The sequence below is a fragment of the Lathamus discolor genome, chromosome 5 (assembly GCF_037157495.1).
Source record: "Lathamus discolor isolate bLatDis1 chromosome 5, bLatDis1.hap1, whole genome shotgun sequence".
Taxonomy (NCBI): domain Eukaryota; kingdom Metazoa; phylum Chordata; class Aves; order Psittaciformes; family Psittacidae; genus Lathamus; species Lathamus discolor.
The window spans coordinates 11,654,610-11,679,492 of NC_088888.1; the positions used below are offsets into that span (position 1 = coordinate 11,654,610).

The window sequence follows — 24,883 nt, forward strand, 5'->3', positions numbered from 1 at the left end:
AAGCTGCTGGGGGTTTCAGCAACAGGAAAGCTCAAGCCTAAAAGCCAGGCCTTTCTCATCCAGCTTCTCCTGCAGGTTGCTTCACTGGCATTGCATGACTTGGCATTGCTTTTGCATAACCTTGCTTGTGCATCATCAGTACTTATGGGCATTATGCTTTTAGGGTGTTGTATTTACAGCATCCATATCAATGCCTTCTGTGCTAATGCCAGAGGAAATACTTCAGATGGCTACAATAGTACTGGAAGTCAGTGTCTGCATGGTCTGGCCCATGTCCACCCTGCCTGCTAATAAGTGAGGCTGAATGGATGGGTGGTATAGCATCACACTGTAGTGTGTGCCTGCTATGGGCCTTGGGGGGCAGGAAGTCCATCTACGCCCCACTTCTTTGGGGCATGAGCTCTGCGCATTTCAGTTCATGTCATGGCCCATGCCAGAGAGCAGACTAGTCCAGTCCCAAGATTTTCTGGGTCACCTCCTGAAACAGACAAAGAGAAATAAGACTCAGAAAACCAAGCGTTAGAAGCTGCTTTGTTCTACTTATTGATATCACTTCTGTGTTTGATGTCTCTGACCCAAAATTCCTTTAAGAAGACTTTAAATGTAGCACCTTGGTTTAAATCCTTAAAAACTTGCCTTCGGTTGTAGAAGAAGGTATTTGGCAGCCTGAATCCTTGAGTAACTCTATCGCCCATTCTAAACAAACTAGATTGGCAATAACTGGTACTTTACCATCTCCTGCTGGTCTGAGCACCTGTCTTGCTTCCCAACATACCCTGTGCCATGGAGCCCCCTTCCCAGAGGACCCAGGGGTCCTGGCAATCTCCTGGGAGGATCCAGCAAAGTCTGCAGCTTCTGTCCCACCTGCTTGGCTTGTAAGAGCAGAGCTCTTGTGTGAAGGTTGTTCCTCACAGGAAGGCTGTGTGCTCTGCCAAACCACTGCCCACTGGAGCACTCTGTTGTGACTTTTAGGAGCTGAATCTCTTCTGTATCCCAAACTGCAGCTCTGGCCTTTAGCTGGATTTCAAATCAAGTGACCAGAGACCGATGCAGTTGTTTGGTGTCGAGAAGGGCATGTATTCTGGTCCCAGAGGGAGTGCTAGCTCCCACATTTTACAGTGATTTACAGTGACAGGATTGGGCTCCTGGGATTTACAGTGTCAGGATAGGGAAGGATGGAGGGGTTCTTCCCCACCAGCAGGACGAGATTGAGGAGTATAAAGCGAAGCATGGGCTCAGGAGCCCACATCCCCAACTTGTGCTGTGCTGCTAGAGGAGCCAGTGAGCAGAAATGACATTACAAACCAGAAAAAGACAGCAGTGAATACTCTGGAACTGGGAAAGGGATCAAACGCAAGTCTCCAGATGGAAACAGAGCAGTTTCCATCAATGCCGATGACAAGTTCCCTGATACGGGGTCAGATCTTTGGACAGCACATCGAGTTTCTCAGCTGGACGCCTGATCTGACTGCCTACAGCTCTGAGCACCAGCGTGTTGCATAGATGGGCTGCAGCGCTCCGGGACTCCTCACAAACCAGGTCACCAAGGCCCACTTTTGGCTACCAGCAAGTATTTTAATGATCTGCTGGCTTTTAAAAGCTAGCTGCTTGCTGAGGAAGAACCACTGTACATCCTACGTAGCAGTGCAGCAAAAGCGATTAGCTGTTTCTGAATTATTCACTTACCTTCTCTAAGCTGAAAATTGCTTAACAAACCTTATTTGCGTGTGCTTAATGAGTAACAAATACATTTCCAGAGATCTGGATCAGTTCCGACTCAGGAAAGTAGGCTGAATGTGTCTAGTGCTGCCAATTAATAATTCAGCCGGCTTCATGGGAAAGTCACTTGCGGCTGATCTGCATTAGGAGGTTTTCAGCTTTGCTGAAGTAAAGGAAGAAGTGCCTCATGGAGACAGCCATGACTTTGAGGCTGTGCCTCTGAGCTCCAGTGCTCTCTCTTAGGCTTTTTTGGCTTCTTTCCTTCTTTGCCAAATTGGACAGAGAGCTCTAACACCGCGGTGAACCCCAAGAGTGGCACTGACATGAGTCCCGCACCACTGCTGTGCTCTGCTTGTGCTCTGTGGGTGAGGAGGTTGCAAATGTCCTTCTAGGTGATGGGTGACTTCTGTGCAGCTGGCTCCCACAGCCGCTCCGTTTCCTTCCATTGTGATAGGGGAGGTCAAACCAAAGGACTGCTGCTCACTCATCTGCCTTTGCTGCTTCTAATGTGCCTCGCTTCCACCACAAGCAGGAAGAGGGAGCCTACAACAAGCTCCTGTTTTTTTCCAATACTCTGGAATATTGTTTCAATGATACAAGCAGATGTTCCTGGCTTTCAGGGGTTTTTACCGAGGCTCCTCTATCACACATGCTGGTCTCTTGTGGACAGCAGGAAAGGCAGTAGCTTTATCTATGACCCTCTACCCGAGATCTTTGGTCTTGGTGGGCCTGCTCCCAATGGAGAAAAGGGCATTCCTCACAAAGCCAGAGGGGAGTGGCTTCTCTCCTGCCAGAAACAAAGTCCTTGCTGGCTAAAATGAGACTATTCTGAAAAACAGAGCATCTGAAGTAAAAGAAATAACGTACCTGTTGGGATTTTCTCTCTCTCTAAATGGGACAGAGTCCTTGGAAAACAGCAGAAGCTGCGATGCCCCAGCAGGAGCTCCTACACCCCAGCCATCAAGACAGATCATCTAATGGGGCTTGAGGGTTGGGACTTGGATGGCTGGGCACCCAGAAATGCCTTTCAGTCATCAAACTGCGTTTCCTTATATTCACTTGAGTGAAGTTAGTCGTTGGGCCTCACTTTGTGTGTGCTCAACAGCAGCCATGGGAGCCTGACTGGCATTGCCTCTGCCAGGTTTTGGGGAGCTGCTAAGATTTTTATTGAACGCCTTGTGTGACTAAACCAAAAGATGCCTCCTGATCCACAACCTTCCCATCGCAAGCTGCTCCTCTGGCCAAAACAAGGCTGTTTAGTGGTTATGCAGTACAGAAACAAATGCACTGGCATGGGTAAGGGGAGTTTGCATAGGAAGAAGATGATGTAAAACAGGGCCTGTCACTTGCTGCCAGCATCAGGGGCAGTGATCACAGCCTCTGAAGTGCTCTTCCTATTGCTGCCTGGACAAAAGGAGATGTTCAGGGGGCTGAGAGATGGCAAAGCCAAGCAGGGCATAACCTCAGCTCTGCACCACGTTAGCAGTTGCGCTCTGGAGCACATCACAGGAGGGTTTTCAGCCAGGATCCTGCATTTTGATCGCCCACATGCCAGGACACGCCAGGAGGAGGCATTCCATGGTACCTGCCAGCTCTGCCCCGCTGCCCTCCGCACCCAGCACCCAGCACAATGAACAAAGCTGGCCTCCTCGCCACGCTGGAGGAGTGACAAGCTTTTTCCCAGTCAAGGGAAACAATCATCACTAGGGAAACCTTAACTACTTTTTAAAGACCAGAAGAAAACACATTCATTCTTTTAAACATGGAAAACTAAATGGCCTCTTTTTCCTTGGCTGCGTCCACAGGGCCACGGAGCAGGCTGACGCGGAGTGAATTCTGTGGGCAAACGCTCCCTCCCGGTTCTTTAGTTACTGAAGAAGGGGGTTCCCGAGCACAAAGGCTGCTTCTCAGCTGCTCGCCACATTGTCTTTTAAACCAGCAAGGCTTCAAACACAGGGAGCAACGCAGTGAGTGAAACATCCCGGTGCCCTTCTGAGCTGTGCCAAAAGCCCCTTCCCACAGGGGCTTCTGGCAGCACGGGGCTGCACCTCTCCTTTTGGAAGAGGTGGAAGTGAAAGCGAAGAGCCGAGCAGGCCCACTGTACCTTCCACCCTCACTAGCCCCATGGGAGCGTGGTTGAAGAGTCACTCTGGTGACTGAGGAGTGAGCAAGGGTGCTGGTGCGGATGAAGGGAAAGCCAGGGTGTCACTCGTGCAAGCCCCTGTGCTGCAGCAGTTGCACTGAAGCCAAGGGAAGCAGTGGGCAGTGGTGTCTCCTCACAGTTTTCCTCCGTCTATTCTGATCCTGTGCTATTTCGGGATCTTCCTGGGAGAAAAGAGCTGAGATTCTTTTCAGAATGGGGAAAATCCTTAACTGAACACTGCTCCACTCTTCCCCATCCCCTGCCCCGGCTGTGTAATCTTGCCTCCAATGGTGCATGCTCTGGTTAATAAAAAGCACTGAAATACAGGTCCAGCTCCTGCTATTTCCAGGAACATTTGGTCCCATAAAACCGTAGGAAACCATAATTTCAGCAAATTAAATCGGTTACTGCCTATCTCTCTGGCTGAATGCATGGAAAGGAAAGAGCACCCCGCTGGCTCCGTGCACAGGGAGTCACACCAGTCAAATTCCACCAGCATCCGTGCTGGGAAAGGGAGGCGACAGGCAGTCCCAGAAAGGCACAAACCCTGCAAGCAGACATTAAAGGAATGCCATATGCTATAGGGAAAATGTACAGTGAGCAGTGAGCTCATCAGTCACTTTGTGTTTAATCTAATTAAACACAATATATCCTCTGACCTTCTGGGTTGGCACTAAATTCTCCTGTGTTGTTCTTTCCATATGAAGCTCTATTGACAGATGGGGAAAGCCTAGAGTTTGCTTTCAGCTTCAGATAAGTAAAGTTAAACATGCAGCAGATAAAACTGTTTTCCCAGCATTCCTCTCCCACTGACCAGTTGTGGATGCTCACTGGAAGGGCTTAACTCCTCTGGCCCGTATCCCACCTCCAGCTCGGGGCACCATGCTCCAGGGCAAGCGAAAGCTGTAAGAGGGCAGAGACAGAAGCAGAGTGCTGCAGAACCCTGGGAAGTTCATTTTTAGAGCTGGTTCTGACAGTTGCTCAGCGTCATTTCCATGTGGCAGATGATGAGGGAAAACTGTGCCGCTCCTCGCTAAATATATTTCAGAGTCACTAACTTGCTACCTAACAGTGCTAATTTGCTACGTAACAGCTAATCAGTCATTTGCTGATGCTGGAACAGGTTCTAAATGAAAAGTGTGGAATTTCATCAGACACCTCGTGCATGTTCACTGCTTACACAGGCTACACGCAGTCAACACAGCTTCGTGAGCTTTGCATGAGGGAAAGCAACCAGGGAGCTGGATTCGGGGGAGAGCAGGGTGCCAGGGTGCCACAGGCAGGCACAGACTTTGCTCATGCAAAAGAGTGTGAAGCATGCTCGGCTTTCGGCACGACAACCTGCCTGCTCACTTCCTTGTAGGCAAACGAGATGAGCACGTAGCTGTCCTTCACCAGCATCGCTTGGTATCACCACCTGCAAAGCTGTTCTTCCCAGTGTATGGAGAAATCATAGAATCATGGAATAGTTAGGGTTGGAAAGGACCTTAAGATCGTCCACTTCCACCCCCCTGCCATGGACAGGGACACCTCACACTAAAATCCTTTAGTCTGAGTCAGGGGGGTTGTTGCAGGTGACTCCTGCACCATGTACATACAGCATACAGCTGCCCCTGTGCTCCTGCACCTATGTGCAGTAATTCCTTGAAATATAACCCAAAAGTTACAGAAGAGCCTGGAGGCGATGCCCTTATGGTTCCTGACAGGCCAGGTTAAAGAAGATTTCTTCCCTGTAAATAGCTTTAATGCTCTCTTTGTATATTAATAGTGCTTTGTATATTAATAGGGCAGGAGGCATGCAGCACAGAGGGGCTGTTTCCTGCACACGGCCATGGAGTCCAACTGGAGTGGTGTGAACCTCATGGCTCTGATTTTCCATAGCCAGCTGCAGGAGCCCCACACAGGGCCTGGCACGACTGGGATCCCAAGTTGTCAGCTTTGAGACAGATTTCTGAACAGAGGCCAGTGTTTGAATAAACACAGACCTCTAGCTGGAAGCTCTCAGCCATCCCCATTGGCTGTGAAGGACCCTGCCAATGGTTCACAGCCACATAACATCTCTCTGGAAGCTGCAGGGAAAGTACGAAGGATGACTTTTGGGGCAACTTCTTACCTGGGGAGGATCTTCAGGCAAAGGGGGTGGCAGGATCACTGGGGGTATTGGCCACTGTCACTCTTGAGGGGATTGCAGTGGGGATGGTCCTTCCTCTCTCCTGCCCATGTGGTTGTCCCCATGATGGCAGTGGGGAAGTGACTGCATGAAGCCACAGCTTGCTGCAGTGGCCACAACTTGCTTCACAGTCTATTTCCAGCAAGTTGGGAGTGACTTGAGGTGGACAAAGCTGCCTCAAGCTTCCCCATAAATTAGGTCATTAAACATGTCCTTAAAACTTGGGTTGGAAATGCATGGCCGAAGGTGTGCCTGAAACTCAGTAGTGCCTGGATGGAAATGATTCCCATCAGTGTATGGCGACAGGGACATGCAACCTGCTTCTCGTGTGGGTGTGCTCAGTGACTGGTTTTGTCTTGTGCAGCTCAGCAGAAAGGCTGTTGTGGTGTTTTGTGTCTCTGCGGGGCATCACTCCTAGGAAAACCCCTGCAGGGGAAGCCAGGATGGCTTGTCCTGCTTCAGGGGCTGTTTGCCTTCATTCTGCCTGTGCTTTGCTCAAGGTACAAGCTATAAAGCTCTAACCGCCGAAAAACAAAATCTTGGCCTGGGAAGACACGTTGCCTTGGCGTGTTTCCTGGGACTGAGTGACTTATGATGCTGTGCAGTAAGCTGGGGGAGGACTCCTTCTCCTTGTTTTAGAGGAGGTGGGTCACGCTCATCTGGAGGCCAAGCTCCCTCTGAGACTTTTTCTTCCCCCTTCCTTTTTTCATGACATCAGCCAGGACTTGATGTTACTATTTTAAAAACAAAAGGAGGGGACACCCCCCCCACTTCCCTCCCACTCTCTGCCAAAGGGAGAACAAAGAACAGCTAAAGCACACAAGTTCTGGCACTCTGTTTGGAAATAAAAACATTCATCCTCATGTCAGGTAGGGAACTGCCCGGCCCCCCTGCCAAAGCAAGCAAGCTGGGCGGCAGAGCAAACCCGTGGCATGGAGGAGCCTGGGCGCAGGGGATGCCCGGTGTCACCCCGCGCTTGGGCAGCTGCTTGCCAAATTCCTGCACTGCTGTCCCAGTGCCAGGGCACGCCGGGACGCTCCGGGCCACGGGCAGCCGTCCAGGGAAGGGCCACCCTGCTCCTCCCGAGCTGGGAGGTGGGGAAGGACCTTTCTTCTTCCCCTCTCCTGCCCCTGCTCCTCACCGTGCAGACAGCCCCTGCCTCTCCATGCGATGTGTCCCCTCTCCCCAGCGGGGCTGCTGCATGGTGCAGGGGTAACCCGATGTTATTTCCACACTTTGAACACTAACATCTTTGTCTGGCTTCTTCCTCGCCATTTAAACATGTCAGCAGTTCCCAGCACGGATTCCTGTGCTGTGAGTTCACCCCCGACAAGCATCCAAACTGCAAGTCGGGGCCGCTGGCTCTTCCCTGCCTGTCTGCAAGGCGTTACTGGAACAGGGGCTGGTTCTCCAAACACGAGGAAGAGATTACTTGGGCTTTCTGGAAGGCTCCCTCCCATGCCTTCAGAGCGGAGCAAATGAGGATAATTTTATCTGCGGGCTTCCAGCTGAACCCAGTAGCTCAGAGCAGCCAGGACTTACACCATCTGTTTGTCCCAGCTCCTGCAAGGAGGCATTTTTCCATTGTCACCATTGCATATTGTTTGCCGGATTTGTTTGTGCTGTCGCCTTCTGGGGCTGAGATAAGAGGTCATCCCCCTGCCTTTACTGGTGGCATGTTCCCTAGAACAATCCAGGGAAAAACTCTCACAGGAAGGAGCCTTCGAAGGAGGCTTTCGTATGTCTGATGCAGCCCTTGTTACACTCATGTAAATAGTTTTGTGCAGTCTATCTGGCGAGAAACACGATACGTCAGAAGGGAATTGTTCTCTAAAATGTAGTTATGGATGGGCCGGAGCAGGCGGGTCAGTGGCACGTGGGTTGTCAGCTTAATGGACAAAGCAGCTGACATTCAGTGGGGAACAAAAGCCAGGCAGTGAGCCTCTGCCAGCTTGTGTGAGCATCTCCTGCTCCCTACACAAGCTGGAGGTGAGTTATGTGGCCGGGGAGAAATCCTGGGCTCCCTTCCCTGCTCCGTCTGCGGCGATGTAATTGAGATACCCAAGGATGGGTTAATGTCCCTGCTGCTTCTCCAGAGGGATGCGGGGAGTGGAGACAAAGCAGTGTGGATGGCTGGGTCCTCTGCAGCTGCAGCCAACTGGAATAAGACTGTAACACCATCCACTTCAGTGAAGTTACTTGTGATTTTTGAATATAGAGGCTCCGGCTTGGCACAGGGCAATGGGAAAAGAGCAGCTTCTCTGTTTGCTTCCATCCTGCGCTGGATCTGGTGCCTCTTCCCATGTCCAAAACAGCTGTGTGCTGCCTGAAGTGACTTTACAGACGGTAAAAGCTTAAAACATTGCATTCACCTTCATGATTTTTTTTTCCCCTTAGAGCAAGTCATGGAGGAAGATCAAGAATATGGTGCACTGGTCCCCATTTGTGATGTCTTTCAAGAAGAAGTATCCTTGGATCCAGCTAGCGGGACACGCAGGTACGGAGCATGGGGAGGGGCAGAGCTGGGGAAAGACTCTTCATTATCTCAGGTTAATGGGCTTTGTGGGCCAGAATTGCTTCTGACTGCTGCGTGAAGGTACCAGATTTCAGCTCCCACATCTCTATCCCAGGAGAGTGACTTACCTAATGTTAAGGAGGGTGACGTGAAGGTGCAGTGCTCTGTGCTTTCAGGCTCCCATGGCCAGAAGGTATTACTGACGCTGTTTTCTCAAGCAGCAGAAAGCTGGGTCCTTTGAGTGAGACCCAAGCTCTTGCTGATCCACAGCAAAGTGGGTAATGCTGCCCAGCACAAAGATGCCCCATGCATGAGCTTAGAGACAGAGGTGTGAACCTACCACAAAGCACACACAGGATGTGAGGCAGATGTGTTGGGTGCTGCAGGGCAGGTCTCTGCCCTGTTTAAGGTGTGATGTTGCTGATTATAAACCTCTGACACTGGCAGCCTGAGCTTGAAAGTCCCAGCCTGCGGGGACTCTTTCTGGTGCAGGTGTCAATGGACATGCTTCCAGGGTGTTGGGGTGCCTTTCTTGTTTTGGGAAGGCACAGCATCATCCACCATCCAATGCAAGTGTACACTGTCCCTTGTCACCCTCAGGTAGTTTCAAGGCAGCGGCCAATGGCAGGATACTGAAAAAGCACTGTGAATCTGAGCAGCGCTGCCTCGACCGCCTGATGAATGATGTCCTGAAGCCCTATGTTCCTGCCTACCATGGCGACGTGGTGAAAGATGGGGAGCGATACAACCAGATGGAAGATCTGCTGGCTGAATTCGACTCCCCCTGTGTCATGGACTGCAAAATGGGGGTCAGGTGAGTGGCTTTGGGGATGCTGTTTGATGAGATACTCGAAGCAAATGCATGTCCTGGGTAAAACTCGCTGAAACACAACCTGCAACCTGCCTGTCTATCACATGAGGACACAGCCAAGGGGCAGGGAACAAAAGGTGTGGAAAATCCTGCCCCTGGTGCCAGAGGGGTGAAATAAAGACATTTGAATAGCACAGCTTCGGTAAGCGAGGCACTTTCCCTCTGCTCACCCTTTGCTCCCATGCACACTTGAGGGATAAAATGTGTGTGCTAAGTAGTTTAGAGCCTTTCACGCAAAGTTCTTGAAACGTTTCCTAACAGATGAGCAACATTACCCGTGTCCTCCCTGAGAGCCATCTACCGATCCCAAGCTGCAGCCATTTGGCCAGCAGCAGGTTTTGAGCTGACTAGGGTGTCCCAGAGCAAATGTGAGCAGGGCTGGTGAGCCCCAGCGGCTGCCAGCTTTGGAGCAGCCTTGGGCCACCGCTCAGCCCTGGGTCTGCTGCAGGCTGGCGGCAGGGCGGGTTGAGACCCCCCTCGCTGGCCAAGGCGCAGCCTGGACGCGGTGGAGATGCTTGTGCTGCTGGAAAAGCTGATGGTTTCTGTGGGAGAGAGGAATCTTTATTTTTCCCCTCCTGAATTCCTGATGTGAAACTCGAACTGGCGTGTCGGGCTGTCAGCAGGGAAGAGGCGAGGAATACTTTCCACCGGAGGGGTGGAGAGAAGGGCAGGGGGCCCCAGCATAGCCACGTGTGCCTGGCGGGCATGTACCATGCTGATATGGGAAGGAGACGGGATCCACTCTGGACCCAGAGATGACAGCCACCAGAAGACCTGCTTTACATGCTGCCCAGGTGCTCCTGTGGCTGTCTCTGGGAGGAGGAAAGCCTCCTGCACACATATCACAGGTTGGGTGATTTGGGCACTTGGGTTTTTGGAGCTAAGACAGGCAGAGCAGGCAAGGGGGCATATGTGCTGGGCACCATCATCATCGTCATTCAGTAAGATGGTGTTGTGGAAGGAGCTGTTGAGGCAGGGTGGATTGGGCTAATGCTGGGGAGAGGGGCATCCCCACAGCTGGGCAGATAAACTAAACCTCAAGTCTGTTAAACCTCTCCTCTGAGCCAGCAGCTATGTGCCAGGGAGATACAGGTTTGGGTTTTTCCTGCCAGCCTGGCTTTGGAATGTAACAGCCTCCTCCAGTCACCCCTAAGCAAAACTTTGTCTTAAGCCCCGGTGATGGTTCAAGCCTGGAGCAATGCAGGGGGACCAAACCACAGACAATCTGTCATTCTCATTAAGAGCCAATCTAGCTTTCTGAGCAGCATGAGCAGCACTTGTGAGCACACCGCTGCTTTATTCTGCTCTTTTATTCTGCCTGCCCAGAAATCATGGCTTTGGTGATCCCTGCTGAAGCCTTTCATCATGTCCGTCTGCAGTGTTTTTCATATGGTCTGATGCCCTGTGGATGTCATATCCCTGCCCTGAGAAAAGACACCAGTTCACCTTGCTTAGCATGTGGGAAACACAGGAGCCCCATCCCACGGAGTCTGCCTAGCGTCCTCCCCATGCATTTTGCTTGGTTCTGAAGGCGAACCTCATTCTCAGTGCAGGGGTTTTGGCACAAGAGACATGGGGAGAGGGCATAGCCCTTCTGCAGAGCTGGGCATGGTGGGGGGGAGGTACAGAGCAGTTTGGAGGTGACAGATGGGGGGGGTCATTCCTGTGTCATTTTGCTGGGACATCTTCCCCAGCTTGATGAGTTGTTTGGAGAGAGCCTGGGCACCTGCCAGGCTGAGCTGGGGCGGGTTTGGGAGCCACAAGAGGAGTTACATAGTGGTTTATTACTGCTGCAGGAGGCATTATTTTGTAGATGATGTTTTTCTGCATGCCTGAGTGCAGAAGTTCTCCATTAGCGTTCCCTGGCTCAGAGTGGTGCTCCTCTGAAGGACGCATAAAGCCAAGGTCTTGGCACACTCCTCTGCATCTTCCTTTCCCCACACCCTAGTCCCAGGAGTGATGGTAACTTCCCTGTTGCCTTCAACTCAGATGGGACCTAGAGCGTGTGGGCACTTTTGTGGACATATCTTGAAATCCATGTTTAGTTTGTGAGAACCATTAAGTGACTGCTCAGGTCTGCTGAGCACTAGGGGACAAGGTCCCCTCAGGAACAAGGGGTGGCAATAACACCATGGGCACCTGTGAGAAGTAACCTCCCTTGTTACTGCCAAACTGGTTGCGGTTCCTTGATGAATTGAGAAGATAAGCAGGTGTTGATGATGGAGTGCTATTTAAATCAGGATCCACTTACCTGCAGTGGGGTTTGTTCTGTTATTGTTTGTGTTGCCTTATTCCACAGACATTGGTTCTTCTGTCTTGACCTGATTTCTGGGGCAAGGGCTGTTTATGGGCATGTGGCACCTTCTCTGGTGGTCCTAGGGCCTTCTAATGTTTCCCTTCCTTCCTTGCAGGACATACTTGGAGGAGGAGCTGATAAAGGCCCGGAAGAAGCCGAGCCTGAGGAAGGACATGTACCAGAAGATGATTGAGGTGGACCCTGATGCCCCAACTGAGGAGGAGAATGTGCTGCGGGCAGTAACCAAGCCCCGCTACATGCAGTGGAGGGAGACTATCAGCTCGACTGCCACACTGGGCTTCAGGATTGAGGGGATAAAGGTGAGGCTGCTCCGGGTGTGCAGAGCAGGGGGAACAGCTGCTGGGAGCATTTGGTAACCAAACTCACTCACGGAGGCACACGCCCAGCAGGCTGGTGGCAAGACCATGTCACATCAGGACATCCCTGGTCCCTGCAAGCCAAACCGCCCTCATCATGCACCTGGCCTGGGGCAGAGCTGCTCTTCTGGGAGTGCAGCTGACCTCAGGGCACCAATGCAAGAGGACAGTTTTAGCCATAATCTCATTAAACCAGCTGCTTGGTTGATTTCCTTGACTGTGAAATGCAAAGTGCCATCTTCCAACTTGAAGGCTCAAATTAGTTGTTTGATTTTGATACTGCTGTGCTGCTAGACTGAGGCATCAATCTAAATCCCAGCTTGAATGTATGCTGATCTGTAGCCGGAGCTGTGTGTTTATCCACAGTTGATGAGGAGGATGTATTTACATCCCTGCCTGGAAAACTTCAGCAACTGAGCCCAGTGAAGTGGGGTGAACACAAGTAGCAGCACTTTCTGCCACATATGTGTAACCTTCTGACTGCGCTTGCTCAGAGCTCATGTTGCTGGAGACACCTGCTGGGCTGCTTTTGTGTCCCCATTAGATGAGCCAGCCCAGGAGTTTTTCTCCTGGCAAGCAGGCTTTATTCCAGAGAGACGTCTGGGATGGCACTTGAACAGAATTAGGTCTGTAACCTCAAAGCAGTTGCGTTAGGGCAGGAAGACTTGTGTGAACACTAACAATGGCTTAATGACTTTTGATAGCCAGCCAATGTGAGTTAGAGGTAGTACCATGCTTGAGCTAAGGGTTTCATCACATGCCTGGGCATGGTGTTGGCTTGGCAGCTGAGGGGAGCTCAGTCAAACTGTGTCTGCAGCAAGTCAGGCTGGGGCACTTCCGGGGGCCCAGCGGTAGCTCAAGGCAGCCACTTGCTCCTGGCAGAAATGATGGCTTGATTTCTACATGCATCTGCATTGAAGAAGTTTCTTTCTCTTGATGACAGGTTGTTTTTTTCCTGAGCTGGGCAGAATTCTCCCAGAACATCTATCTGAATCTCTGCAGCTGCAGCCTTAAACTCCTGCACCTCTCCTGACTGGAGGTAGCGGTGTAACAATGATAGAATTAAACCAAAGGAAGCCATTGTCTGAAAAAGCCTATACAGCAGATTTATAGACTTTCCTGGTGGTGTTTCCCTTCACCTCACTGGTCAAATACATGTTAGACCATAGGTTTAAAAGGCGATGAGCAGGAGTGGGTCACTCAGAGCCACTACTTCTGATTACCCACATACCAAACCACTGGTAGGAAGGGACTCATCTGCCCTGCTGTGTGGGACAAAGTCCCTGGGCTGTGGAAGGCCCAGCAGAGCATGTTGCACACACTTCTTCATTCAGTGTTTCATGGCCAGCAAAGGACAGTGCATTTATCCCTCACTCAGCCACCTTCAGAAACCCAAGGAGCAGACCTTGGCCTGAACCCCTTCAAGTGTCAGCAACACAAGGTACCCCTGCCTGTCCCACAGCTCTGTCTGGGAGGCTGCTGGCCATGGTGCCCCACAGCAGCTTTCCGCAGTGCCTACATTGCATCAGGGCACTTGCCTGCTCATGCAGCAATTCCCTATCTCCCTAGCTTTCCCAAGGACCCTTTTCTGCTATGGATGCCTGCAAGCACGCTGTGAGCTGCTCTGGCTCAGGACAACCCATTGCCTAGTTCCCACTCCTGCTGTTTTGCATTCCTAATGCTGTTATTTTACTGGTGCTTATTAGAAAACTGAGGCTATATAAATAAGAATTGGGCCAGCGGGACCAAAGCTCCCATGTACTGTTTCTTCTCCTTGTTATAAGGGAATATCTGTCTATTTATAGTTCAACATGATACACCCTTAGCCTCCAGCAGTGCTTCTCAGCCTGTGATGTGAGGACATTTAAAGGCCTTTAGAGCAAAGCAGGTCATATGTGAACCACTTGAAATGAAAAGTGTAAAAGAAAGCCAAACCCAAAATCGTATTCCCATGCGGGCCAGAAAGCCCAGTGGAGGGAAATAAAAGCTATAAAGAAGCAGTGAGAGTTGCTCCTCTGTTTTGGATGACCACAAGTGAGTTGCTGCATGGTGTGAGCAGTGGGGCAGCCCTTTAATTGAACAATGTTGGGAAGTGCTGGCCTCCAGGAGTAATCCTGCTGCTGTGCTAGGGGCTGACTAATTTGATCAAGGCTCTAATTACTGTAATTCTCCTTAAATCCCTCACTTCTGGGTTATTTCCCCCTTAGCTAAAGCGTTAAGAGTTCATGCTGATTTTCAGCTGGCTTTTTTTTCCAGCAGGGCTGGTCATGCTGTGCCATATCTTTGTATTTGCCCTATTTCTGGGGTCAAGTCTCCACGTTAAGGAACACTCCTTCAATTCCCTGAGTTGCCGCTGAGTCCTTGGAGGAAATTTCAGGAAAATATTACTTAATGACAAGTCCCCCATGTTTTCTTTTCTGCTGCGGATGCTTCCATGGGAAGAGCAGGGGTGAATCTGCCTGATCCCTCGCTCATGGCTGGAGCCTGATACAGGAGAGCACCTCGTTGTGCAAGGGATGGGCAGGATTTGGTCATGGATGCATGGGCTGGAAGAGGGCACAGGGGAAGGAGCAGGGGTAACCTTTGGGACAGCATTAGCAGGTGAGGTCAACAGGCAGCTCAGGGTTGGGACTTTTTACTGGCTGACCTCTTGCTTTCCAATGTGGCCTTGAGGATCCGGTTCTTCCTGTTTAAAATGGAAATTTTCCTATGCAATAGGAGTTAATGGCACTCATCTAACTTTGTGGAGTAGCTTGAAACTGTCAGAAGCCATAGCTGTTAATGAAATTGCCACACTAAACGTAATACAACCGGTGACCCAGTTGAAGCTTCATGCAGCTCATTGCAAGAAGTAGTGTGTTTAGTTTTGGAGTAGTGTGTTCAGCTCTGGGGTACTTGGATCTGCTCCAGTGAGTCCAGAGAAGGCCTCAAAGATGCTCAGAGGGCTGGAGCACCTCTGCTATATAGAGACGGGCTGAGAGAGCTGGGCTTGTTCAGCCTGGAGAAAAGAAGCCTCCGGGAGACCTTAGAGCAGCTCCCAGTGCCTATGGCTGACAAGAAGTCTGGACAGGGACTTTTTCCAAGGGCACAGGACAAGGGGGAATGGGTTTAAACTGTCAGAGGGGAGGGTTGGGTTAGGTATTAGGAAGAAATTCTTCCGTGTGAGGGTGCTGAGGCGCTGGCACATGGTGCTCAGAGAAGCTGTGGCTGCCCCATCCCTGGCAGTGTTCAAAGCCAGGTTGGACAGGGCTTGGAGCAACCTGGTCTAGTGGAAGGTGTTCTTGCTGCGGCATAGGGTTGGAACTGGATGAGCTTTAAGGTCCCTTCCAACCCAAACCAGTCTGGGATTCTATGATAAGTACCACTTCTAATCAGAGTCTCTTGTCTGAGAGTCATTCACCATTGCCTGCAGCAAAGCCATGGTGGGACAGCATTTCCTGGGGCTGGGACTGTTGCAGGGTCACAGAACCAGCCCTGAAAAAGCCCTCACCTGGCTTTCCAAATGTGGGCAGTTCACGAGCCCCATCTGAGGCCGGACACAGAGGGAGAGCTGGCTGACCCGAACCCTGCCCCAGTGACGCCAGTGCAAACTGGAATCGCTGGTGGGGCGGAGGTTGCGATAGCCCTTATCAGCCCCCCTCACATTTGTGCTGTGTGGAAGCCAGCCCCCTCGGGGCTCGGACACCTGTAAATGTTGTGGCAGTTGTCAGCCGCACAGCAGCAACGTCTGGCTGGGCAAGGAAACCGCGGGAGGCGGGTGATGATGGGAGCAGCACTGCAGATAGGCTGTTTGGCTTTCCTGAAGCCTAGATTGCCTTATCTGAAAGGCCATCTGTGGTTTTCATTTATTTTTAGGAGTGTTTAGAAGTCCATCTCCTTTCTTGGATGCTTTGTGGAAAGTTGTGCTCTTTACATGTGAAATTAGTGCTGTGGCATTTCTCCAAAGTGATATCTATCATCCCCCGGGAGAGGGTGGGTTGAGTTCTGAACTGCCACGTCAGGGCTCACGTAGCAGACGTACAGCAGCTTAGCACCCTTCCCCTGTACATCATGCATGTGCCACCAGAGCATCCTCGGCCAGGCCTTCTGCCTGCTCTGCTGCAGCCTGCTGCCTCACAAGACACAACCAAAAGCAGAGAGCTTGGCTCTGTTTGGTCCATGAGCAGGATGGCTGCTATGGCGGGGAGGTCCTGCAAGAAGGTTGTCCCTGGCCCCTGCTGATCTGTGCTCTGCCAGCCACTAGCCTTGCTTTTAAGCCCTGTGGCAGCACACAGTGGTCAGCCTGAGTCCAGGGTGGTTTGATGTTGGTTGCACCATGTGCAAACAAAGTTTTTCCTGTAGACAGAGGCCTTTCACACGCAGCTTTCATTATTGCCTTTGCACAAAATGCAAGCTGGAAGTTGGAAGTGTGGTGTTTTGTTCATCCCAAACTGTACCTCAGGTATGGGTTTGGTACCAGGCTTGCCTTGCCAGGTCTCCGCAGCCTGGGCACTTGGACTTCCCCCAAGCTGGACTGGCTGCCATGGCCAGCCCTCTGTCCAGAGGGATGCACATGGCCCCATGCGTGTGGCCCATCTAGAGGCACTTCCCTGGATGGGTCTCAAAGTCCAGCTAGGGCCCAAAGATCTTTGGGACAGGTGATTTCATTGTGCTCTCTTCCTTCCCCAGCCACTGCTCTGCTTCTTCATCCTTACTTCATCTTCCCCAGCCCACAGGATGTCTTTTTGGCCTCTGTCCCTTTGCTCTATTGTGTGCAAACGAGCTGTCTGGAGCAGTGGGATGGAGCTCTGCAAGCAGAGCTGTGAGCTCGAGCACGTGTGGTTTAAAATAGCCCCTGTATCCAGGAAGCGAGCTCTGCCTGCCTGACCCATGGCTGCTCCAGACAATGAAACGTGATGATCTAAAAATCAGCAGGCCTGTGGAAATGGGGAGCAACCTAGAGGCTGCCCAGAGGTTCAGCCAGGAGCATGGATGTGCCTGCGGGGAAAAGGAGGAGAGCACAAGGCTGCTTACTGCATCTTGGTGCCATGCTCCTGCCTTTGAGGGTTGCTATCCATGGACTATCAAAGGCAAGACAGCTGTGGGGCTTGCTCCTTGTCTCCATCTTGCTGCAGTGGTCTATGGAGGACTTAGCATGGAAGGGTTTTTGTGCCAGCTCCTGGGATGTCTCTGTCCACACTCAGTTTTGTCCTCCTGTGGTTGTGCTCTGCTTTCCTCCCCAAGCAGGGGTGCAGCCTGAGGCTGGTGCTGGTGCCTGTGCTCAGCCACAGCAGTGACGGGAAGCCGTTTGCACACAGTGTGGCCAGAAATGAGTGATCTCCAGCCTGCTGGCAGCAAGCACCAGATCTGTGAGAGGTAGTTTGTCCACACGGCCAGTGACCTCAGCAAATGTGTGATGGTGGAGACTTGCCATTTGCATTAAGGGGCAATGCAGCGGAGCTGTAGGATGATTTGGGATGTGCTAGGGCATAGAACTGCTGCTTCCGCTCATAGACATAGCATAGACAGATCCTTCAGGTGCCAAAAAGGCTGGTTGCATCCTACTCAGAGACATGCATGGCTGCTGAAACACCAGTCCTGTCCCAGCTCCCTCCCTCCCCACCCTGCTCACTGCTCTCCCTTCTTTTCAAGAAAGAGGATGGCACTGTGAACCGGGACTTCAAGAAGACACGGACAAAGGAACAAGTCACAGAGGCCTTCAGGGAGTTCACCAGAGGAAACCGCAACGTTTTGGTGAGTGGGTGATGCTGGGGGGCTGCCTGGAGAGAGCTCCTCCTGCAGAGGCTGCCCTCAGCTCGTCAGCTCCTTGCCATAGGCGGCTGCATGGAAAATGCATGAAAAATGGCACAGAGAAACCCCATCCTGGAACGGGGTTGAGGGGAGAGCAGCGGAGGGCTGGGAGGGGGCACGTTAGCTGCAGCAGCACTGCTTCATCCGTGTCCGAGTGTGCTGAGGATGCTCAAGGGTTGGTTCCAGAACCCGCTGGGAGGCACAGCCGTGCTCTGCTCCCTCCTCCGTGGGGCTGTCAGCAGCCTCTGAGCTTGTTTTGTACACCAGCATGTGATGGCAGGGGCTCCCACCCTGGCCAAGCAGGCTGCCCTGCCCTTGGTCTCACAGGAAGGGTGGCCAAAGCATCTCCCTCCCCGTGCTATGTGCTCTCCCCATGGCTGAGCTGCAGTCGGCATTTCCCAAGTTTCTCTATGTTGCCAGGAGCAGTAAACAATTTACACTGACTGTGTCAAATATCCTATTTGACAAAGCACTTCCATTTTAAGCTGTACTATGTAAAGCCTACAAACACAAGGCTTCAGCTGGAGCGGCCCTTGGGGCTGCCTCCTTTAAACCAAGCACATTCACTTCACCAGTAGATACCCAGGGATTGTTCCTGCATTTGCAAATGAAGTTGCCTGGCTGCATTTTATCCCCAGAAAGTTTGGAGCACACTCACACCGCCATACCCTGGCCCTAGACGGGGCTCCTTGGCGAAACCGTGGCAATACATCTCCCCACGCATGTCCCCATGCAAAGTGTGAAAATGCAGGTGTATTACAGTGCCCAGATATCTGTTCTGTGTGCTCCTGCACTTAGTCCTTCTGTCTAAACCTCAACATGATATTATCAAAGAGGCCACCTTTGCAGCAATTTGCAGGGATGCTTCAACAGGCACTTGGGTCTTGACCTGTGTGCTGACCAGTATGAAAGCACTTCCACCTATGGTATCAGCTTTGCAGAAGTGCTGATAAGGAGTTACAGAAGCATCTCATGATGCTTGACTGACTGAGTAATAAAATGACAACTGAGGTGAAGAGTTGACCTGTTAAAAAGAGTGCAGGTGGGATTAAAAAGCAGCCTGGCTGTGCCTGCTGCTGAATTAGCTGTTTCCTCCTCGGGAGCACCATGGATGCAGCAGGAAAAGTCTGCAGAAGGGACTGGTTCAGCACAAGCAAATGCTCTCACTAAGTTTTGGAAGCAACTTACTTGGATGATGTAGAGGCCAAAGGGATGAGTGGATCCCAAAAAGGAGGGGACACACTCCCAGAGGACAGGTCTGTGGGAGGATGCTGAGCACAGGACGGCTGAGGGACACCACCAGCATCAATCCATGCAAACTTGGTATCCTGGAGAGGGTGCTGGGAGGGGTGATGTTCCTGCATGCCCCTTGCAGCAGTTTTTATATAGGCTTCCTGCAGCACTGACAGCTTGGGGGTTTTGTTTGTGTCTTTTCAATTCCAGAACAGTTACCTTAACCGGTTGAAGGGCATCCGTGCTACGCTGGAGACATCCCCGTTCTTCAAGTGCCATGAGGTAAAGATTCATGTTTGGATAGATCTGCTTCAAGATGCAAATGGTTTAATCTCAGGTTGTCCAAGGAGAGAAGTCAGAGGCTGTAAATTTCTACAATTTTGAATTTATCCTTATACCCATATTTTCATACCCCTGTTTATGTAATTCTTCATCAGCAATGATTGAGAGATATTCATGTCTTTGACATGGGCTCACATCTGCTGAAAGCTAGTGTTCGTACAAATTCAAAGTGGTTTAGGAAGAATTCTGGCTGCTTATGGGCTTGTATGACTGGTGAAACTCCTTAGTGTGGAAGTATAGGGGGTTTCTGGAGAGGAATGCCTGTCTGAATGTGCATCAGGTGTCGTGTGGCTGCTCCATGTGATCAAACAAGGCTTCAATACTTCAGATCTTCTAGGACTGCCTTTGCTGAGCTGGCTGGGGCACCACAGTAAGGACTATTCGTAGAATTATAGAGTCACAGAATGGTTTGAGTTGGAAGGGACCTTAAAGCTCCAACCCCCTGCCACAGGCAGGGACGCCTTCCACTAGACCAGGTTGCTCCAAGCCCTGTCCAGCCTGGCCTTGAACACTGCCAGGGATGGGGCAGCCACAGCTTCTCTGGGCACCCTGTGCCAGCGTCTCAGCACCCTCACAGGGAAGAATTTCTTCCTAGTACCTAATGTAAATCTCCCCTCTGTCAGTTTAAAGCCATTCCCCTTTGTCCTGTCCCTACATGATTCCCCTGAAAAGAACTTCCTCCAGAAATGAATGTGCATGAAATCAACATTTTCTGCAGTGAAAATTCATCTCTGGTGGGAATACAAAAAGGAAGCACTACATTTTTTGGCAGTTTCAATGAAATTGGACTACTCCATAATCTAATTATACCATGTTATTGCTTCAGCATTGGCAACGAGTATTTGCTATTGCATCTGCTTAACAAAACGTGAGAGCGCATGTCCTTGGCATGTGTTGTCTAAGGGCAAAAGAGCCTCATAGGAACCCTCGACTCAGAGAGCAGGAGCCACAGCTCCAAGAGCCCACTGCCCCTCACCAGGAGCCACCTTGGGCACAGCCACACATGGAAGGGAGATGTCAAACCCCAGGGTTTCAGGTCAGTTCAACACAGGAAACAAAATGCTCCCTGAAACTAAGCGCCAGGGTTTCATTTGGAAACACAGAAACAAAACAGCCTTTCAAGGAGGCTTTGAAAAGAGTTTCCACTCCTTCAAAATTAAAAAGCAGCAGCTTTGACTTTCTGTCCCACTTTCTTGAGATGAAGCACAGCAGAAGGTCTGCCAAGCTCTGTGTGTCCCTCCACAGGGCCCTCGCTGGGCAGGGCTCCTGCAAGGAGCTGCAGGAGAACTTGGAGACCCAGGACAGGCTTTTCCTTAAAGGTAAAATGCTCTGTCCCAGCCAAGAGTGGGCTATAAGAGCATAGAAGAAGAGCTCAAGCTAATAATTTCTGAGAAATAACACATATCTCTGGCCCTTGGATGTTTTCCCAATGCGCTGGAGGAGGAAGTCTCCTCAAAAATGTAAATTCATAATAGCCTTTGCAAACAGTACACGCTTCCCATCTGAGATCCTTGTCTAAAAGCAAACTTCAGACTAAACCCTGCTGACAGCACGGACGTGGGAGTCCCCAGTAACATTTAGTGCTGCTGTTTCAGAGGGCTGACACCAGCTGGATGCCCCTAGAGCTGTGCTCCTCCATGTATCTGCACATTGTGTGGGGCAATCCTGGCTCTCAGCATGCTGTGTCCTGTCTAGCTGCTACTGATACAAGGGCAAGTGAGTTCGTCATCCACCAGTTCATGCACGTCAGACATAATTTGGGAAGCAATCTTCACGTGGGCCAGCTCTGAAGTGCACCCATTGGTGCTTTTCTGTAGTATTGCCAGCTAAAACCTGACCGGAGGAGCAGATTCAGCAGAAGAGCACAATGGTGGATGGCCTGACACCGATGTGTGTTCCCAAGCCTTGGGTAGCCACAGCAGAGCTGCTGATGGGTGGCAGTCTGGAAGCTGGGCTGAGCTGGAGGTACCCACAGGCTGAGCATCTCTGCTTCGTGGGTGGTGAGCATTGGGCTTGTGGGGTGTCATCACTCTGTGACAGGCCTTCAGGCTTATGTTGTAAAAGGTGATGTGCTTCACCTCCCCAAATGCATCTCTGGGCTTCCCCACGCTTGCCCAGACAGTACTTGCAGGATTTTCCCAAAGGATGATCAGGGTATAAAAGAGCTCTTCAAAGCAGATGAAGCTGAGTGAACTCATGGATAAGGAAATTCACCTACATGCAACTCTGTAACTTGCATTCCCAGAGCACTGTGAAAGCCAGGAGAATGTTCTAGGGGGAATGTGGGTGCAATTGGATGGTGTTTCAAGCAGGGGACAGCACACTGTACCTGGAGCATCCCCATACCTGTGGTGATTGATGGCTGCAGGCCTGGTGAGTTTGAATAGCACAAGCCAGTCACAAAGAACCAGCCTTGGAAAAAATCCTTATAGAAGTCTGAAACAATTCATCCCATTCCTTCCCTTGACTCATTTTCCAAAATGACATCTCTCTCTTTCATGCCCATGTTTTTCTGATCCTCTCCTGCCAAGAGCTGAGATTTGTATGAGTAAATCAGCTTGTCTGAATACCCTATCTGCATATGCAGCCACAGCCAGCAACACACAGGGCTTGCTTTTTCCTCATGCAAAATCTCAGCATCATCTCTTGCAGCCTGAGATAAGGTGTCTGAAAGCCCTGAAGCTGGCTGAGATTGAGCAATAGGAGCATCGCTCACTGGTCTCTCCTCTCTGCAGGTAATCGGGAGCTCCCTCCTCTTCATTCATGACAAGAAGGAGCAGGCCAAAGTCTGGATGATCGACTTTGGGAAAACCACCCCGCTGCCGGAGGGACAAGTTCTGCAGCACAACGTGCCCTGGGTAGAAGGGAACAGAGAGGATGGCTACCTCTGGGGGCTGGACAACCTCATTCAGATCCTGACAGAGTTGTCCCAGGGCGAAGACTTGCATTAAAGCCATGTGTCCGACTCTGCCACTACCCCCAACCTGCCCCCGACTGACTCTTCTGAACTGCACTACAAGACACTTTCCAGCCTTGGCCCTTCCCATTTGAAAGCTATACTCTCCCTATTTAATGTGTTTTCGTTGTGGTCTTTTAGGTTGTCTTGATTCCTTTTTTTTCCTCCTCTCCATGTAAATAGAGAGCTAACCTGCCAGAACAAAAGTGAACTTGAAACCTTGGCCTTGCAGAGCCAGTGGGAGCACGAGCCATGCCACCCGGGACGGAGATGCTTAGGCGAGCACATGCTTTGCCTATCACACTTATGTCTCTTGCACAGCCTGATTTTAAGACCTTTTAAGAGAGCTGGTTGAGGAAGGAACCTCTCCCTGTGCTGGGATTGGTAGTTTCATCCTGAGAAAACTCAATGGCCATGCCCAGCACCCTCCAGCAGCCAGCGTGTGTGAGCAAGACCTGGAGATGTCGAAGGATACTGGGGTGGGAGCCCTTTAGTCATCTTTGCCAGCACCTTTCAGCTTAGAGAACTAGCTGTGCTGAGTCCTTGTATGATGCTAGAAGGGCAGAATGGGGGTTTTCTTTGTGTTCAAGGCATCCCATAGCAGTTGCTCAGTTATCAAGTGGCACTGGAGGGCAAGGGTTTCCCTCCTGCTGCAGAGCCATGTGGTCAGGCACAGGTATTTACCATAGCCAGATGCTTCCCACCCATTCTCCCATGCTGGCTGCACTGGAACGGTGGCTGACACTTCAACCTCTTCTCTAGAGACCCGTCTTCCCTGCTTGGAGCTGCTTCCAGCCTTCATTTGCTGGGATCTCCATCCTTCCACAGTGAATAAAGACTTTGGGCAAGGCTGGGGGAGAGAAAAATAGCTTATAAGGGACTACTATGAGACCTGAAGTAGCCATCCAGGTTGATCAGTCTTCTTTGGCTCTTCAGTGCTGTGTGGACAGCCCCAGTGCTCCTGCTCCTTCACAAACACCCAGTTCCCTATTTAGGGTGGAGGCTATTCTTTAACTTCCTGGAACATTTGAACTCAGCTGCTTGCAGCAGGGCTGGCTCCAAAGGTCAGCCATGGAGAGGATGGTGGGGAGGGGAGGCCCTCACAGTGAGGACATGAAGAGCATGCCGGAGCTTGGCAGCCACAAACCCATCCCCTGCTCCATCCCCAAAGCCACCATCTCATCCTGCTCCCAGGAGCGATGCTCCAGAGCCCCTCTGCCATCGTTCAGTGGTCCAGCACCCTCACTGGGAGCTCTTCCTGAGCAACGAGGAGGAGCTGGCCGTTGAACTGCCCGCAGCCATGCCCCGGCCTCTTTCCCCAGGATTGATGTCTCCTAAGGTTTTTTCCCAGTTCATCTCTCACCAGACACATCTTCAGCTCGTCTGATGCCATTGTACATGGTTGCACTGTTTTAGCTCCTTGCCAGGCTTTCTAGAATAGCCCATGTGGAAGTGCCTTATAGACTTGCCTCTGTTCCATTAGTGTCATGGAAAAGGTTGGGGTTTTTTTTAAGTTATATTTATTTTCATCCCATTTTAATTGCACAAAACACTAAAACTTAATGCATGGAATCCCTCTTTTTTTTTTTTTAACTGTGTTTTTAGTTTTTAAACCATCCCTTTTCCAGCTCTGGGGAAAGGGGTATGAACAGATATGCATAGATACGTACCACTTACTGCTGTACTTTAGCTTTGAGCTGCTCTTATGTATGTATATTATTTTGTAAGCCTGTTTATAAACCAGATCCCCTGCTTCGTGGCTTCCCAAGAAGCAGATTGTTCCTCTCAGATGTCTTATGCCTTTCTGGAGGCTGGAAGGGTTGCTGGAGGGGTTTTCCCTGCTCCCAGCACCCCTCTCAGTCATTGGGTAATACAGAAAACAGTCCGAACCGGCCGCAACACCAATGCACAGTGCCTGTAAAGAAGTCCTGTAACCTGCAAATAAAGGCATATGGGAAGCATGTGCCTGCTGTATGGTCTGTGTCTGCTCTGTGGCAGCCCGGGAGCAGCCCAGGAGCTGGCTTCCGTGTCCGTGATGGTTCTGAGGGGAGTCAGGCTCCAGCACACGCCAGGATGGACCCTGATCAACGGGAAGTGGTTTGGCAGGGAGCAGGGCAGGGTGGGAGCAGAGCTGGGGGGTCCACACTGGGTGATGCCCGAGTTTTTCCATCTCCTTCCTGCACCAAAGGCAGCTCCACAACAGGAACGTGTTCGGTGTGGCTTTTGCCAGTGCCGGGAGATGGCTCCCGCTGAGCGGTTTCCGAGTGCCACCCTGTGTTGTCTATGCTCAAGACACATCTTGAGTGTCGACCTCTTCCCCTGCTCCTCTTCCTCAGCCCTCGAGGAAGCGCTTGGGACCAAAGGCCACCAGGAACAGCCTGGATTTTGCACTGAAGAAGCAATGAGGCTGTAAAGCCTGAAGGCAGCTCCGGTCCCTCCTGGTTGGTTGTACAAGCAGGAGTCTGTCCTGG

The 24,883-nt window shown here is 51.2% G+C and overlaps 1 protein-coding gene across 1 annotated transcript in view; it reads left to right on the top strand.

The window, feature by feature from the left end:
- Positions 1 to 24,375, top strand: part of ITPKB (inositol-trisphosphate 3-kinase B) — a 69,242-nt gene extending 44,867 nt beyond the window's left edge. The window contains exons 3-8 of the mRNA XM_065679751.1: positions 8,430 to 8,529; positions 9,148 to 9,361; positions 11,830 to 12,034; positions 17,723 to 17,824; positions 19,325 to 19,396; positions 22,192 to 24,375. Of these exons, the coding sequence (XP_065535823.1) occupies positions 8,430 to 8,529; positions 9,148 to 9,361; positions 11,830 to 12,034; positions 17,723 to 17,824; positions 19,325 to 19,396; positions 22,192 to 22,407 (909 nt within the window). The 3' untranslated portion in view covers positions 22,408 to 24,375. The remainder of the gene's footprint in view (positions 1 to 8,429; positions 8,530 to 9,147; positions 9,362 to 11,829; positions 12,035 to 17,722; positions 17,825 to 19,324; positions 19,397 to 22,191) is intronic.
- The last annotated feature ends 508 nt before the right edge of the window (positions 24,376 to 24,883 follow it).